General features: G+C 39.5%; 1 protein-coding gene across 1 annotated transcript; it reads right to left on the bottom strand.

The window, feature by feature from the left end:
• Window positions 1–773: 773 nt before the first annotated feature.
• Window positions 774–14,749, bottom strand: LOC306898015 (complement C3-like). Its single transcript, XM_079463217.1, has 40 exons — window positions 14,659–14,749; window positions 14,375–14,570; window positions 14,086–14,254; window positions 13,912–13,985; window positions 12,969–13,057; window positions 12,767–12,849; window positions 12,065–12,152; window positions 11,815–11,917; window positions 11,618–11,738; window positions 11,366–11,481; window positions 11,136–11,282; window positions 10,851–11,054; window positions 10,580–10,771; window positions 10,342–10,494; window positions 10,140–10,269; window positions 9,777–9,848; window positions 9,091–9,285; window positions 8,565–8,682; window positions 8,333–8,424; window positions 8,117–8,256; window positions 7,765–7,977; window positions 7,617–7,677; window positions 7,451–7,534; window positions 7,177–7,380; window positions 6,704–6,779; window positions 6,464–6,620; window positions 6,213–6,308; window positions 5,973–6,129; window positions 5,743–5,906; window positions 5,490–5,645; window positions 5,260–5,319; window positions 4,225–4,315; window positions 4,093–4,141; window positions 3,154–3,244; window positions 2,811–3,006; window positions 2,651–2,740; window positions 2,476–2,556; window positions 1,805–1,888; window positions 1,432–1,567; window positions 774–1,357 (listed from the first exon to the last, which is right to left on the bottom strand). Exons 1-40 carry the CDS (start codon window positions 14,727–14,729, stop codon window positions 1,216–1,218), a joined length of 4,941 nt encoding a protein of 1,646 aa, XP_079319343.1. The 5' UTR covers window positions 14,730–14,749; the 3' UTR covers window positions 774–1,215.
• Between the last annotated feature and the right edge of the window lie 2,221 nt (window positions 14,750–16,970).

Raw genomic sequence — 16,970 nt, 5'->3', positions numbered from 1 at the left:
CATGCTCTCTCTCCGGTGTTGCATCCTTTAGCCAAGCCCCCTTGTTTCCCTTTTAGTGGCCCATTAGTGTTAGTCTTTTCACCGGCCCTGGTCCATCTTTCCCTTAGTGTTTCATTCCGCTCACCTGCCTCGTGCAATCCTCCTGTTAGCTTTCCTTTAGTGTTTCATTCATGTCACCTGCCGCCACTCTCCTTGTGTGATCAGTCCTTGTTAGTGATCCCCTTCATCTAGCCCCAGTTTCCCTCTGTCCCTTGTCGATTCATTGTCATTATTGTTCGTTTTCACTCACCTGTTGTATTACCTGTGCTCCTGTACTCAAGTTTGTGGACTATAGTTTATTTATTATTCAAAAGACCTTGTTTGTTTTGTCCCACTTGTGGGAGGTTTAGTTTATATTCTTGTCTTGTTTTTGTTCACGTTTTCCCCATCGTGGGTCTTTTGTTTAAATAAAGTTTTGTTTTTTATCTCACGTCTGCCTGCGCTTGGGTTCTGTCCATAAACCGTGACAAAGAGTGTTAACACATTTGATTCAAGTCAATGAATTTGTGTGAAAACTAAACGTCTCAATCGGCATCCTGTAATACAGTTGACACGTCCTCATCTTCAAATGACTTTCTATTTGCAATGCATACTCACCGTCAACCTGAAATCTAAAATCACAATTGCTCAAGAGTTTCTGCTATGGTAACACTGATCTCCATCTATGTGTTGCATCTCTGTCAATAGTTAGATGTAGATGATTTGCAGAAATAACCCATATTTAGAAAAAATTACAAAGTTAAATGTTTTGCCTGTTTTTGTGTTCAGAGTCATCAGATTTTAGACAAATACACGCAAAAACATCAATAAACAAAGTGCAATTAACAAAGGGCCGGGACAAGATAGCCCTGTTTTTATTTACTTTTGTTTGTACTATTTGCATTCTACAGTGAATGTTTAAGCAAGTGATAGTCTCTGGTACAAATTTTTACTGCATACAGAATTGTAATGGACATTAGGGAGCGGGGCTAGTAATCATGAGACTTCATCTCAGCAACTATACAATTTTGACAAGTCCAACAGTTCATGTGAACATTTTGTCACTAATTGATTTTGTTTTGTGCTTTCTAATTTATTTATTATTGTCTAATGAATCTAATTCTATTTCTGTAACTCAATCGGAATAGCACTTTGTTATCAGCAGAATGGTGAAGTTATCCCAGCTGATGAGAATCTTTACGTTGTGCATCCAATGTGGAAGAGCTGCTCAGCTAATGTGCCGATGCCGATGTACGGCTCCTTGTATTCTGGTGTCTGAGCCTCATCTCGTGTGGGCCAGTATTCAATCCACGTCCGTTCACCCAAACTGTACCTCAGGCTGAAAAACCAACATGGACGCGTCAACATGCTAAAAACACGCTATATACGCACAATTGAGTATTGAGATCTCACCTTCCACCGATTCGGGGGAGAGGTTTGGTCTGGCCCATGATCAGGTACGTTTTGCCTTCTTCCAGCTTCAGAAAGTCTCTACAGTGAGGATGAGCCAGAAAAGACCTCACGTAGCCTTCTACAGCCGGATCGGTACCTGGAAAACACACACAAACTCTTAACTCCACCATGTTTTGTTTATAGATAAAGTCCAACAACAAGCATATATCATGAGTCAGAGTAAAAATATATCAGTGTAGGCTGCAGTTTTAAGCATTTTACCCAGCACATTTAACTATATTTCTTAACAGTAAATTAGAACGATTCCTCATATCTGCATGCTTAAGTGATCGATTTGTGACCACAAAGATGGAAGGAAAATATCATGATGTACCTTCCTTTAGCACTTGTTCAATAGTCATGTTATAGATGTCTGCATGCAGGGAGAAGTCCACACTCTCCAGTCGGGTTTTATAAACTTAGAAAGAACAAAAATGATAATAATTCAGTAAAATGAAAAAAAACACAAACACAGATATTTACACAGAAACATGTACAAAAAAAAAACGTTTAGACAGACACGCACAAAAACAAACACAGAGGCGGGTACAATGTACACAATGACATGTACACAAACCCAGACACACACACCAACATTTAGACAAAGGTATGCATCACACAGACACAAACAACATGTACACCTACACACAATGATATAAACACATGTACACAAGCACATACATTACATTTACACAACCAGCTACACACACACAAACTTTCACATAAAGGCATACATTTACACAGTAGTGTAGAAAAACACAAATGTTTGCAATGTATGCAAACACAGACACAAACGCACACAAAAATAGGCATCACATATACACATACACAATGTACACATACACGGCAAACAAACATACATTTACACAGAGGCAGGTATTTAAACAGACATGTTTACACAGATGCACACACACAACCAAACAAACATGTACAAAAAACACTCACAAAGGTAGACATGCACTATAAACACCCAGACATATACACACATGACACTCAAGGGTTTACCGTAGTCCACATCACTCGAGCAGGCCTTGTCTGCACGCTGCGAATCTTTAATATGATGTTTCTTTTGAAAGCTGCAGTTCTCTGTAAACACACCACAAGTTTAATCTTCTCTCTTCATCCCGTAACGCAAAGAAGTACTGCGCTAACATTCAACATGAACCTGTTTCTCATCTACCTTCAGCACAGTGGCACAGATCCTCTTGGCAGAGTCGATTCAGAGCGCCATCTTTCTTATGAGGATGATAGAACTTCACACAACGGTCATCTGGGGAAAAAACACGTGTTAAAGAGCCGCAAGCATGTGTGTGTACAGCACGAGTGTGACATCAGTGTACCTGGAGAGTTGTATTCGTACAGAGTGACTCCGGCGGGCTGCAACATGCCAACTTTGTTCATCTTATGGATACGGAAAGCAACCCGCTCCCTCACTTTATGAGACATCTTATTCAAGAAGATCATGAGGGACCCGCGTTCTGAAAGGTCCACGTTCTTCTCATATCTGTCGATGTACTTGTCTTTCCCTTTAGATAGCTCAAGAATAAAAATGGCATTGTCATCCATGAATATACTGACCTGCATGGAGATGGATCTAATTTCTGATGGGTTGAGTTAAGAAAGATGTTTGGATTCTAGCATACGCTCTCTGTGTCTTGAATAAAAAAAAAATCCGCTTCTTACCTGTGAAAGATCATTATCATCCACTTTAAATCCGGTCAGCAGGCCAACATCCAATACAGACAATGCAGCATCTCTGTCGGGATTCTTCAAACTGCACAGAAGACATTGTGACGTAGATCAAAAAACATCTAAGCATCATTCAAAACGACTGCACTTAGTCCACGTGAACCGGAAGTTGCGATCGTTTTTACTTCCGTATTCTGACACATTTGACACAAACTGACACAAGAGAACATTAGTGGGCGTGGCTTGTATTTTTCACTGCAAATTGATTGGATGTGTAAAACAGTTGTTGCATTGAAGGGGAGGAGTTAACAGATGCTCCGGCCAAGCCGTCTAACATACGTCATTTCGAAGTGCATTTTCAGATGATTATAACTAAATATTATTTACAATTTACAACAAACGCAGCAATATTTCATGAAATAAGAATTGTCATTTTTTATTTCACTGGGACTTTAAAGCTTGTTTTGTTTAGCCTACCTGCTCACTGGGAATCACACATAGGACTGTAGATTAAGACTATATTCAGACTATATTCTTCTTTTCGAAGCTGATGGCGTCTGTTTTACATTATGACCCTGTCGTGTAAAATCGTGTTTTCAAATAGGCCTAAGTCCTGATCGCTTTTTTAAAAGTCAGAGTCTTTTTAATTTTTGAGAAAACAAAAACGCCCTACGTCAAGCACCTTTTTCGCAGCTAACCAATGACAACGGAGTGGTGAGACCTGTCGTCTCTATATCAACATGCGAGGTTGAACGCCAGTTGAAGCATAGTTTTGAATAAATGTACGTTTGATTTAGTGCTACTATTTGTAACTAAACGCTGCATGCTGTTCTTCTTAACTTTCTTTACTTTACTTTCTTGTGAAAAAAGAAGTCAAAATGTGAACACAGCCTGATACTGTTTATGACAATGCTTATGTGATCGTACACCTACCTGGTTTCGATTGTGAGCAGATACGTTTCAATGGCTCCTGGATAAGACGCTACATGCAGAATAACAACAATATTAAGTCTTTCTGAACAAAAACATGTACAGTAGAGTTGTGCAACTGTGATGTTTTATCACCCTGACGCTCTTTTGTCATCTGCACACTGAGATCAAACATTTCACAATCGCCATCCTTCTCTTCAGGCAGAGCGTAGTACAGAGTATATACCTGTGAGATCAGAGCGAGGCTTTAGATGTGACATCGATATAATCAGTGGCGGCTGGCCAATAGAGGACACTAGGGCGCCGCCCTCCGTGAGATACACACACAAAATTATAATTATATAATTTTTAATGTATATTTGCGTAATGTTATGTTATAGATAATGTAAGATGTAATGTTGGACGTCTCAATTTCAGCTGAGGGGCGATCGAGAAATCGGCCACAGGAGGTGGGTCTTTGTCGAATTTAGTAAAATCTTGATACCTATATTTAGCACGTGACACAAAATTTTCTAATCTGCGTCAACAAATCGTATCTGATTTTTTTTTCAAATCAGGGCGGGTCTGTAGTGGTGCAATGTCCAATTGTGTGGCAATGGCGGACTCGGGTAATTCCGGACACGAAACTAACTCTGTAAAATCTCTACTCCAATGTTCGTTTGAGAAGAACATTTTTAACAGTTTAACAGAAAAATTAAGGTAAAGGAGTTGGGTCCAGATCAGCCTGACCTCTTATTTGGACAACAGAAAAGCCGAAAAAAAGGAAGAAGTTCACGCGAAGCTTCTCTTCCCATTGGTACACTAACAAGGTCTGGCTATGTAGTTGCGTTCTGCTAATGCCTTATTTTGCTTTCCGTGCCTGTTGTTTAAAGTAACTAGGACAGATCCAGGATGGACAGTTATGGGAGTGGCTATGAAGGACCTGTCCGAGAAAGTAAGATAACATGAGAACACCACGGATTATTCTGTAATTTAACTGAGACTGATAAATGACTTGATCAGAGATTATTTAATGAATAAACAGGTAACTAGATGGTTGCTTGCTGAAATTGTTTGCTGTGCCAGTGCGCCACATCCCCACCTCCAAAAATGTCACCAGCCGCCACTGGACATAATACACTTTTAACACAAAACTACTGTACAACTACTGTTGTGTTTGTGAATACTGACAGAGAGTGTGGCCGCTCCCGTCCCTCGTGCAGTGATGTTGAAGTTCTGCGTAAGCTTCACCTGTTCATAAAAACCCACTTAAACAGAAATAATATTTGAATATAAAAATCTCTTTTTTGTGCACTACTAGGAACAGAATGTGTGACTGAGGTTGTCAGAAATTCATACATGAAAACGTCCCTAAAACAAAGACGAAGCATTCATGTGCTTATTCACATTCGCCCTCTCACCTTTTCAGAACGTGTGACGTGGTTGTTTGACCGCTTGAACGTCCATCTGTTATTAATGTTCCTTCCCTCCACAGAAACCTCAACATCCAGATTAAAGTCCTGCTTCTTCGCTTGCATGTGATATTCAGCGACGGCTTGAAAAACGATGATGGATGCCTAGGAGACAGACAGGAAGTCTTGTTTTAAATGGAATAGATATTTAACTTTAGTGTGGTGTGAAATTAACATTTGTAGACTTTTCTTTTCTCTGTACCTGTGTGGTGCCTGGACCTCCGTACCGATCTCTTTGTCTCGCCAGCCAGCGAACGGCCCGTCCCGCTGTCACGAAATCCCTCGCCTTCACCAGGGCGAGCACGGCATAGCCCGTGGCCTCCAGAGAGTGATGATGCGGCCCGGGAACTTGCCAAAAAGTACCAGCTGTCGAGGAGAGATAATGGTAAAAATACAGTATTTCGATTTGAATATTTAATCTAAGGTTCTGACCATCGTTCTTTCTGGAGTGACTCATCAAGATGTCTTTGTTGAGTTTGTCAGAGTGAGCCAAAGCGTAAGAGGTCATGGCAACAGCGTAAGGATTGGTCAGACTGTGAACTCTGAGCGTCAGATACTGAATGGCTCCGTTCATACTCTCCTTTAGATTCTGTTATTAAAACACAAAGTGAGAGACGCTCGGGTGTAAAACCGCTGTGACATCACAGGGCTCACATTCTGCGAGCTACTCACGGGAAGAGATCGAGCACAAATCTCACTGCCCTCCTGCATGGCGATCAGGACGAACGCAGTCAGAGAGGCGTCTGCGTCTTTACCTAGTACATCACCCTGAATCAACACAAATACATTATGAACTTAATTCAATAATTTTTCTAAATGTTGACATTGGGAAGATTAAAAGATATTATCCATGCTTATATAACTGTTAAAAGAAAACACATCGATTTAACGACAGCAGACCTATTTGCTTAAGCCGCACTTACAATCATCTCTTCATGAACTACATGAGCGTCCTCTTTAAACGTGCCGTCTGGGTGCTGTTTTTTGACTAACCACTTGAGGGCGCTGCAGAGCTCGTTTTCCTCTACGATGATCAAATCGTTGGCCATGACAAAGACTTTCGCCACATATGCCGTCAACCTGCAAAGGAATCACATAAGACAAGAGTAAGAAACCGTATCATTAATGAAGAAGTTTATTTGTAAGAAATCATGTTGTTTCACCATGTGCTGCTAGGCGTGCTCATCAGGTCGGCGTACGACCCGTCCGCTTTTCGGAAACGCAGCACACGTTGATAACCTTGAGATACACAAAACATCTTAAGATACAGCGGCAGAAAAAAAGAGACCATTTCAAAATACATTTATTCATTTAAAAATGTGCTATTTTCAAGTATGTGTTTAGGTTAAATGATCATTTTGTTTCATTCTGCGAACTACTATTTGTCCAATATTTCATATAAAAGTATTGATTTTATTTCCATTTATTTGCATAAAATGGTGGAAAAAAATAAAGGACGCTCTGTATTTTTTTCAGACCTCAAATACCGCAAAGAAAACAAGTTCATGTTCAAAAGATTTCTCAATGTAATAAGGAAAAGGTAAACAATTTTAGTTTTATGTGATAAACTGGATTTAGAGCAAAGTCGTGTTATATTATAGATGATGTGTTCATATTAACGCGGGGGTCCGCTGACCTATGTTGATGTAGTTGACGGCTTCATTCCGGCGGTCCATGCCGACAGCGTCCCACTGATTGGTGCTGTCCAGATAATGAGCAGCAATAAGAGATAAAGTCATGTGGATCATGATCTCCTCTCCATTACCTCGGGGCTGGACGATAAACTGACCCATGACATCTCCACTGATGGCCTGCTCAACCTGAGCACTGAAATTTTTACCTTGAGGTACATGAAAAGGTCTGTCCAATCTGTTTCATGGCATCACTAAAACATTTGAGCAGATACCTACTTGTAACTGAGATGTACGTGTTGGCCGGTGTGTTTGGAACCTGATCGATTGGCTTGTGGCTCCTGACGGACACATGTATCGCACCTGTCACACAGGTAAAGACCCAAAGATGAAAAAAATCTGTCACATACAACGTTTTGAATTTTTACAGTCGAGGATACGTCACCTATCTTGGCAGGATTGAGCTCGACATTTTTTTCTTGCACCATGCTCAGCAAACCCTCAGACTGGAGAGTCGAAAGAAAGAAATCTGTTTACTGTGAAATGTGTCACGGCACCTCCAGTGTTTGAAAAATGATGAACTTCAGACGTACCACCACCTTCAGGATCTTCCTCACTCCATCATTCTGGACCGAATCGTACGCCGCAGCCTTCACCTCTATCCAGTGGTTGCCCAGCTCCAGAGGAATGATCACATACGGGACGCTCCTGGAGGACATGGCATCGACCTCGACTTCTGTCATGAACGTGCCCTTCCCGCTGGCCGAGCTGCAAATGTGCTCCGTCTCTGTGAATTCCACCCGCACCTGATGGAGAAAAAACGAACAGCAGAAATCACTTCATCTGAAAGACTTGTTGGCATGGTGCAGGACGTACATATCAAGTTTGTGAGTACGTTTAGAAAAATGACTGATTGTTACACAAGAATGAGAATAAAACTTTTACCTTCTGTTTTTTTAAGGTGTAGTTGTGAATGATGGCCCTGATTTGCAGCTGTTCGTTGCGGACGGCCGAGTACGGGACCTTCAGCTCGAAGAAAAAGTTCTTGTAAACGATCATCTCGAGAGGATCCGCCACACATATACCTTTAGAGAAGAACGAGGTATGAGAGAATTATACTACAGGAAAACTAAAAATAAATATACTTGACAGTATGGTCACCGTGGGTTTTCGACAGGCTGACAGCAAAGATTTGCCAGGTAGTGATGGATTCTTTCAGGTAAAGTTTGTTTTTGACGAGTGTTGTTGTTTGACTAGAACGCAGGGAAGAAGTAACAGATAAGTGTTTAGGTAGATCACCGAACATAATACTCTGACTTACTGTGCAGCTCTTTTACTGTTATCTGCTCATTTTAAATCACTTGCTCCGTGTCAGTCTGTGTGTCATACTCACCATAACCTGGAATTTGCGGAGCAAGGGGGCAGAACCTCCTCACCCCAGAGCCAGCTGTCTGGAAACTGCGTACGTGATGTGATTTCATCAAAACTTTCATAATATTCGTCGTCCTCACCTGCGGGTTCACAGAAATAAATACATTACAGAAACTCAAATTACAGTATGTTTTACATCATTAACCATTTAGGGCGACTGTACAAAACATGGCGGCGTATTCAATGTATGTAGGCCCGCTCTTTATGTAGATAGAAATAGTTTATTCTAAGGTAAAAAAAACATAACTTTCCATTACATAAGGTTTTGTATATTATATTGCACTCCTGTCATTTGATCATCAAAACAAAAACATACTGCTACTTTAACTGCACGTGCTTGGTGTGCCATTGATTTCCTTTCAGTATCCCAATATTTGCACGTGTGGTTGCCGATACCTGCTAAACAGGTGAATTGAACCTACAGTAGCCTACAGTATGTGTGCCTTGAGGAAATCTGTAAGACAATGAACAGTACAAAGGTTACGTACTTCGTGCCAGAATCATCTCATGTTCTCCAGCTTCATTGCTTTGAGATAGCACATCATTACAGCAGTTTAAGAAGGCCGTGACACATTCCTGCCCGTCTTCAATGTACATGGCTCGCCGTTCACAGGTGTAGCCGAGTTTATTGTCTCTCATTCCATCAACACAACACTTCTTCAGATCGCCAGAGTATTTACCAGCTGACAAAACAACAGCCGAGTACCACAATGAGAAGAGTATGAAAGTGACTTGTAGCTAAAAACTGATGTGGAAGCTAAGTAATTTTTGGAAAATAACACGTATTTTGATGCTTGAAAGAAGAGATAAATTTCTGGGAAGATAATTATTCCGCGCTTCAAAAACAGATTCACATCTGTGTTAACATTCATTTTTGTGGCTGGAAAAAACACGGATTTCTTTCTGTACTTTATAAACCATATTCACTTTTGGGTTTCAGAACCAAATTCAATTTTGGGTTTGAATAAACATATTCATTTTTGTGCTATAAGATAAACTTGGTACCAGAAGAGTTTAGAATTCGCACAAAGGACTGTAGATGTGGATCCATTAGTTAGCACACAAGCATCAGGTTGTTGTGCTCGAGTGGATGAGGCAGGTTTGATGTTATTAATTACATTATTTTCATCCAACAATTATTGTTAAATGTTAAACAAGAGGTTTTGTTTCTCACCCAGTGTAGTGGTAACCTGCAGAAGATTCTTTGATCTACGTCTTCTCTTTGAAGGTGTGGGACAACCCTGCACTACAACATAAGCAAATATTAGATTAGATCACCTCAGAATGTGATTTCAGATTGTTGTTTTACCCCTGTAAGGCCGCCATCATATAATATTCAATTCTATTCAAACCTATTTAAATTAGAAATACAAAACTGACAACTAAAAACAAGTTATTATTTATCTTTAAAGGAGTGTGAAACACAAAAGAGGTTTCCATAAGTACTCATATGACTTAAATGACATACGGTATACATGCATGAACAACAGCAGAGATAAAGTAACTAAAAAGATATGGAATAGATAAAATGAGGTACTTGTTCTGATGGTGGTTCCTCCAGCAGTGCTGGACTCAAACATCAGACCAGCGTCATAGAAAACCCCCATACTGTCTCTTCCACTGCCTGCTGTACAACCTGTGTCATGTTTCTCAATCACGTCCCAGATCTACACACAGTTCAAGATATTATGTCACAAAACAGATGTTTTTTATTTTGCTTGATGAAGAAGATTTATCACCTTCGATTGTGTGAACCCTTTCTTGTTGAGGACATGCACAGCCTTATCCACCGCCACCAGCCCAACTTTAGCTCCGGGATCTCCAGTTATCTGCAAGCTGAACCCACCACCAGGCTCGTAGATCGGCCGAGGGTTGTTCACCTGAACCGTCAACTGTCAAACACACGACATGCAGATTTATGAAGAATATACAAAAAAGATGTGGATGGGACAGACATGGTATGTGTTTTAATCTTACCGTTCCCATACATGTGTCCTTCACATCAACCCAGACGGAGTCAGACACCACCTCATTAGATCCGACGTGATAATACGCCACCAAACGGAAAGACGGCACCATGTCTTTGGTCACAGGTAGAGAGAGAGTGATTAAAGACTGTCCTCTTCTCTTATACCTGTCCGCCTTTATGATCTGCCCTTTACTGATGATCTGAAAATAAGGAGATTTATAAATACAAGACAATATTAATGCAATGTAAAACAGATGGAACCGTATGAGTGTCTCTCACCAAATATGTGTAATCTTGATCTGTGGCTCCAGGACTTCTCCCTGTGTTAAGATTGACTTTAATCTGATCTCCAATCTGAAGTTCTGCATCATTAATGCCAACATGCAGGTAGTTTTTGGAGGCATCTTTGGTCACGTAAGCCTGTGCTGTAATCTTCATCACTGCCTGCTCTTTATCTGTTAAACGTGGATAATTCGTTCGTGCCTGCACGTTATAAGATTGTTTCTTCATGTGATACAATGCCATCTTGATGAAATCCAAAACCAAACAAGTAACTGGTGTTACCGTGATCTCTAACGTGGACGTTCCCTCTTGAGAGTTCACTGTAAACTTTGCAATGCCGTTGCCCTTTGTTCGACCTCTGACCTCTCCAGTATTGACCTCCACATCCACATTTTTAACAGGCATTTGGTCAGGATCAGTTACGTAAATCTTTCAGAAAAAAATAAAAAAAATTGTATATTAACCATATGCCAACTTTCATTGAAATTTGCTCGCAAGTCCATGTTTCGTACCGAGACATCAAATGGCATTCCCGGTTTGAAATATCGGGGTGTTCCCTTAGCCCTGATGGTGTACGGTGACGTCACAATCTGAATCCCTCTCCTGTGTGCCTCCACCATTTCACTGCCTGAAACACACACAACATCATGACGAAAATAGTATGAAATGAGCACAGACACTTGCACTTTGTAATTAAGTTCACCTTCAACACTAAACATAACCACAAAAATGTATCCTGCTAATATTCCAGTAGGATCTCTCACCACTCTCTGTTAAAACACTGACTGAGATGTAAATCGACTGTCCAACCAGTGGGTAGATATCTGAGAAAGTCTGAAGGATCATCGTCTTCGTGAGCTTGGCTTGACCCTCTCCATCTAAAATCTGAAGGAGCCAAAATTAGCCCTCCTCATTGCAATATGAAAGATCAGGTTCATGCACATTCAGCAGTAAAGCTCACCGAGATTCTTTGTAGCGAGGAAGGTATACTTGTTTTTCTCTCATCGTCCATCACGCCAAACACCACCAATGCATTGCCGTTCATGTTGTTTCCAAACAGGTACCTGGGAAGATTTGTACAGTATAAGTAGCATGAGAATCTTAGTGTAATGGGGTAAACATATCCAAGCAAGAGAAAATTTTAAAGGAACATAAACAGTGATAGATTAAAACACATTTTACTGAACAAATTAGACACGTGTTGGTCTTACTTGGCCAGGATATCGACTGTAAGACTCTCATCATTGACAGAAAAGTACGACTGGCTGAGTGACAATGTGACTTCAAAAGTGGGAAGCACTATAAAACAAACCCACATAACAATAATTATTTAATAACAAGATGGCTGGGGAAATTTTCCATTTAGATAAAAATTCAAAATGATTTAACCAAACAAGCACCATTGGAGCATTACTTAAGACTTAACTCCACCTACACGTTTCCCACCAGACTCCAATTCCCACAATTCCCCATAAGCACACCTGACATTCTTGATTTCACCCGCACCTGTTTCGCATTTCACTCATTATCTGGACACTATTTAGTTTGCCTTCTGCCTCTGTTTATTGTCGTTGTCGGTTCTTAATGTTTTTTATGTTAACGGTCTTGTTGTATCCTGCCCTAGTTGTGCTCAAGAAAGATAAAAACCTGTGTTCATACCCATTTGTGTGTATGTTGTCGAAGGGTTAGTGACAATGCTTTTTTTCTTTTAAAAGTATTTTCTATTGTTTTATTTTAAACTATACTCATACTCGTAAAGTTTGCTGGTAATATACAGTAATAAACTTATTTAATTTCATTACCAAACTTCAAAATAAACGCTTTTTAAATGGATTTTTGCACTGCAAATGGAAGTATTTAATTGTATTCACAACAATAAATATATATCCAGTATATGTAATAAAATAAGTTACCATATTCTTTAACTTCAAAGTCAGATGTGAAGTTCTTCTGTGGAGTGTTCTTGAACTTTGTAACCACCTTCCAGATACCAGGACTACAAATAAAAACACCAACCGCGTAAACACATAGCATTATGAGCCTGAAAAGAATCATGAATGATAAATAACACCACAGCTCAATCAAATCCGAATCTAGTTTACAGTATGGACGCACCTGGCGATCGCAGGTATGGCGTATTTTCCTGACTTGATCCCCTTATCTGGAAAAACCATCTCCCCCATAGTTGTGATGCCCTGGGGATTCTTTAGGGGGAAATTGGTAAATAAATAATTAAGATTGTCAATACAAAGCTTGCCGTTTGAACAGTATCTCTGAAAATGTAATATCTCTGTAAAGCCTCCAGACTTCTGAACCCCACAGCAAATCAAATGTGTTTATTATTACTGCCTTCAACACATCCAACAGTGCATTTGTGAGTCATGAAAGCATTCGTGCTCGTTCATTTGACCTTAATCACACCCTCCTTTGCGTTTAAAACCAAAACTGTCAGTGCAACAGTCGATAACGTTATGCACATTCGGAGAGCTGCAGCATCCCCTCTGCACACTGGCTGTGTTGAATGTTCCGCCATGTTGGGAGGCACACTGCTATTGCGTTCAATGAAGTGTTATGTTTTTTCTTGTTTGATTAAGGAATATAGCTATGGTAGGTCGGTCTTGCTGTATTAAAATTACTATACCATTACGCAGAGTTGTTCTGGTAAAGGCACTGGTAGCTTCCCTTTCGATTTTTACATATATTAAACAAAACAAGTAACAGTACATATCAAAACAATTAAAACAGCGGAGTCGAGCCTCCTAAGATGGCGGAGCAGTAGGTGGAACTGCAACATAAAACGCAGGGACGTGATGTCAGCTTCACATTCTGTCAGCTTCTGTCATGGATGACAGAACCTCGTGTTTGATGTGGATAGGCATTTATGGCCCTTATGGCCTTCCATACAATCTTCGGTCTCGTCTTTGTCCCCGCCCTCACGTTTATTATATTATATAATATAAATATATTATAAAACTATTATATTGCAAAACTATATTGAATCATCGATGTATAATGGATGAAAAAGGCACAAGGTGGCTGATAAACAATGTGAAAGTACCAAAATATCCACTGAAATTCCAGAACGTTCCAGAGGTTGAAGACTAGGAGTCACAGATAAGATTCTGTAGTGAACTGCAGAAAATCACACACATCAAGCTTTCATTTTCTCCAGAAAAAGTTGATTTTATTGGTAATATGCAGTGGGTAGGACATCCAATAAGGGTTTTCTCACCTATACTAGCAGGTGTGTACATGGCTTTGTCTGTTTGCACAAAAATATATCCCGACTGGAATGACACCATGACCACTTTCTCCAGAAGCCTGGAAGGAAACTGAGCTTGTAGATACACATACTGCTTCTCCAGAGGATCATCAGAGAAAAAGTCCATGTTGTCTGAAATCTGAAGTAAATATAGAGAAATCTATCTGAAAACACGAGATAAAATGCCTTCAAAGTTCAAGCAAAATGAAATTAAATCTACAAACAGATTCACACAAGTCAAAGTACACAACCGTTTTACCTGTATATCAGCAAGCAGCTGAAAGTTGTTTTCTCTTCTCAGCGTCACAGATTTGGACACTATCTCTACATTTTTGCGCGGGTAGTTTTTCACCATGATCTTCACGTTCAGATCTTCTCCATTATAATCCTGAGCCTCCACAAACACGTTCTCCGAGGAACCCACCCTCAGTAAGTTAGGAGCTGATACGACATATCTAAGATAAAAACAATCCAGTTTTACATCTCAAACACAGATATCTAAATAAATGTAGAAGTTGACAGTGTTTTGATTTAAATACTCACAGCGGGTCACATAATGTGAGGAGAGGTGAAGAGAAAAGAACAACAGTCGACCACAGCAAGTTCACATTCATCCTGACTGACTGTTACTGAGGGTCTGCTCATGTTTGTGCAGTCCAATATTATGTCAACACACCTTTGCCTACATCAATACAAGATGACCACAGTATGAACATTGCCAACGTTTGTATTCATTCTTCTTAAAGGAATAGTTCTCTATATATTAAAACTCCATGAAAAAAACACTCCGTCCGTGTCATTATTTCTTCTATCGAAAACAATTTGAGGCTTTTGAGGAAAAGCTTTCCAGGGTTCTTCACCGAACGTAAGTGCTGTTTGTTTAAGTCCAAATTTCAGCTTCAAAAGGCTCTACACGACACCAGCCAATGAATAAGTGTGTTGTCTAGAGAATCGATTTTCCAAGAAAAGCAGTTAACCATAAATAAATGGCTTGCAATGTCTCGGAGTGCCTCCATGATGCTCATCAACAACTTCTTATCAACTTAATTACGTAGTACATGGTCACACGTGACATAGACGTAGCACGACCCAGTGTTGAGAGTGTGGAGAAAGATGTTGAACAACATTATTGTTTAAAATGGCCAGAAGTGCATAAAAGGGATGTTTAAATCTTTAAAAATCTACGTCACACATAATCTTTCCAACGTGATTTCGCAATATGGAAGTGATGGATGTGCATCGCAGAGGCGGTAAAAGCCGTTTACTTATTTAAAAAGTATATCATTTTTTCGTTTTCTTGGAAAATGATTAAACATTTTGCTAGACAATGTTGAAGTCCATTACTATATATGCAAAAGAACCCTCAAAACCTTTCCTCAAAAGCGGGATTTTGCTTTCAACATAAACATACAGACATGTGGGTGAGTGAATTATCATGAAATAAAATATTTATAGTGAACTACTCTTTACTTTTTATAGTCAGGTGTTGAGTGTTTGCTCATATTGACCTTTAAAAATTCAACTATGAATATTTATTTGTTAAAGCCTGACTTGATTAAACAGATTACAGGATGTAATATGCCTTACGAAACAGGGGTACTGCACTGAGATTTCCCATAAATCATGTGACCATAAACCTGTTGTGCAAATTCAACCTTTGATAAAAGGTCTAAATATGTTGCCGCTATATTGATCTAGGTTGGTAAACACAATACATTTACGAAACTAGAATATGCTCTACCCATCTGCATACATTCAGAAATAAGTGAAAATTTTTTAACTTAACATGTTTAATGTTTTTTTTATCTTGTGCATACGCGCATACTTTAACCTTAAAAATGTAGCCTTCTAACAGTATTTCGCTTTTAATGTGGTCTGCTATTGGCTTCATTATAAAGAAAACATTCATATTAAATCTGAATAAATATCAGCATTAAAATATACATATTTAAAAAGAATAGTATATTCATATTTATTGATCTAAAACTTAACTTCTTTAAAAATGAAATATGAAATAAAAATAATGCCGTTCAAGCATGGCAGCTCACAGACTCTTACAGTTTTTCTCGATTGCTAACACACAATTCATGAAACAAATCACCATTTTCTCACATTATCAGAACAATATACCAACTTGTTCAAACCCCACACAAAAACGTCCGCGTTTTGCAAAGGTTTAACCATGTTAGTTACTTTTAGGTTGTATATTGTAATAGACACTGAGCTGTCAAATTACACTGTTCTTGAATCCCGAAACAATAAGAGTTTTAGTAACACTGTGTTGAATTGATCTCACCACTGTCAAAGATTAGATTGTAGTATGAATGTTTCGGAGGGCTTGTGTGACATGTTTGGGGGAAAAATGATTTGCAAAATGATTATGAACCTCCTTCCATTTGTAGATTTCAGCCATCAATTAAAATGAAGAACAGAGCCTTGAAGATCATTGGAAGACGAGCAGCAGTTCTTCATGGCCTTCCATTCCTCCTTGGAGAAGACCCCACTGGTTTTTACAAGACATGTTTTTGTAAGTACTTTGGCTGTTTTGTTCTGTGCATTAAGGGGATTTCGCACCGCTGGAACAATTTCATGGTTCCGGGATGATTTTCCGGATGTAGGTGATACATTCTGTCCATCTGTCCGGGCGGGGGAATTGGAGGACTATCTCAAGCAGACAACCCAGTCGGAGGCTCAGACAAGTTCTGCTTCAAAGTGCGTCAAAGCAATGTGTGCAAGATTCATTTCAGCAATATATGATGAAAGTTATATGATGTGAGTTTGCCCTCTTCACACAACACTCAGCTTTTGATCTTACCTGTGCTGGCAGTTGTGTAGATGAGTTTGTCTTTTTGAAC

Source organism: Barbatula barbatula (assembly GCF_947034865.1).
Source record: "Barbatula barbatula genome assembly, chromosome: 8".
Classification (NCBI taxonomy): Eukaryota; Metazoa; Chordata; class Actinopteri; order Cypriniformes; family Nemacheilidae; genus Barbatula; species Barbatula barbatula.
This window is presented reverse-complemented; position numbering and strand designations above follow the sequence as displayed.

Coding starts and splice junctions, on each gene's coding strand:
- LOC306898015 (XM_079463217.1), bottom strand. CDS start 14,729: ATGAATGTGAACTTGCTGTGGTCGACTGTTGTTCTTTTCTCTTCACCT. Junction 12,153..12,766: donor CTTTGAAGTTAAAGAATATG/GTAACTTATTTT, acceptor TTTGTTTTATAG/TGCTTCCCACTTTTGAAGTC. Junction 7,381..7,450: donor CACGTACATCTCAGTTACAA/GTAGGTATCTGC, acceptor ATGTACCTCAAG/GTAAAAATTTCAGTGCTCAG.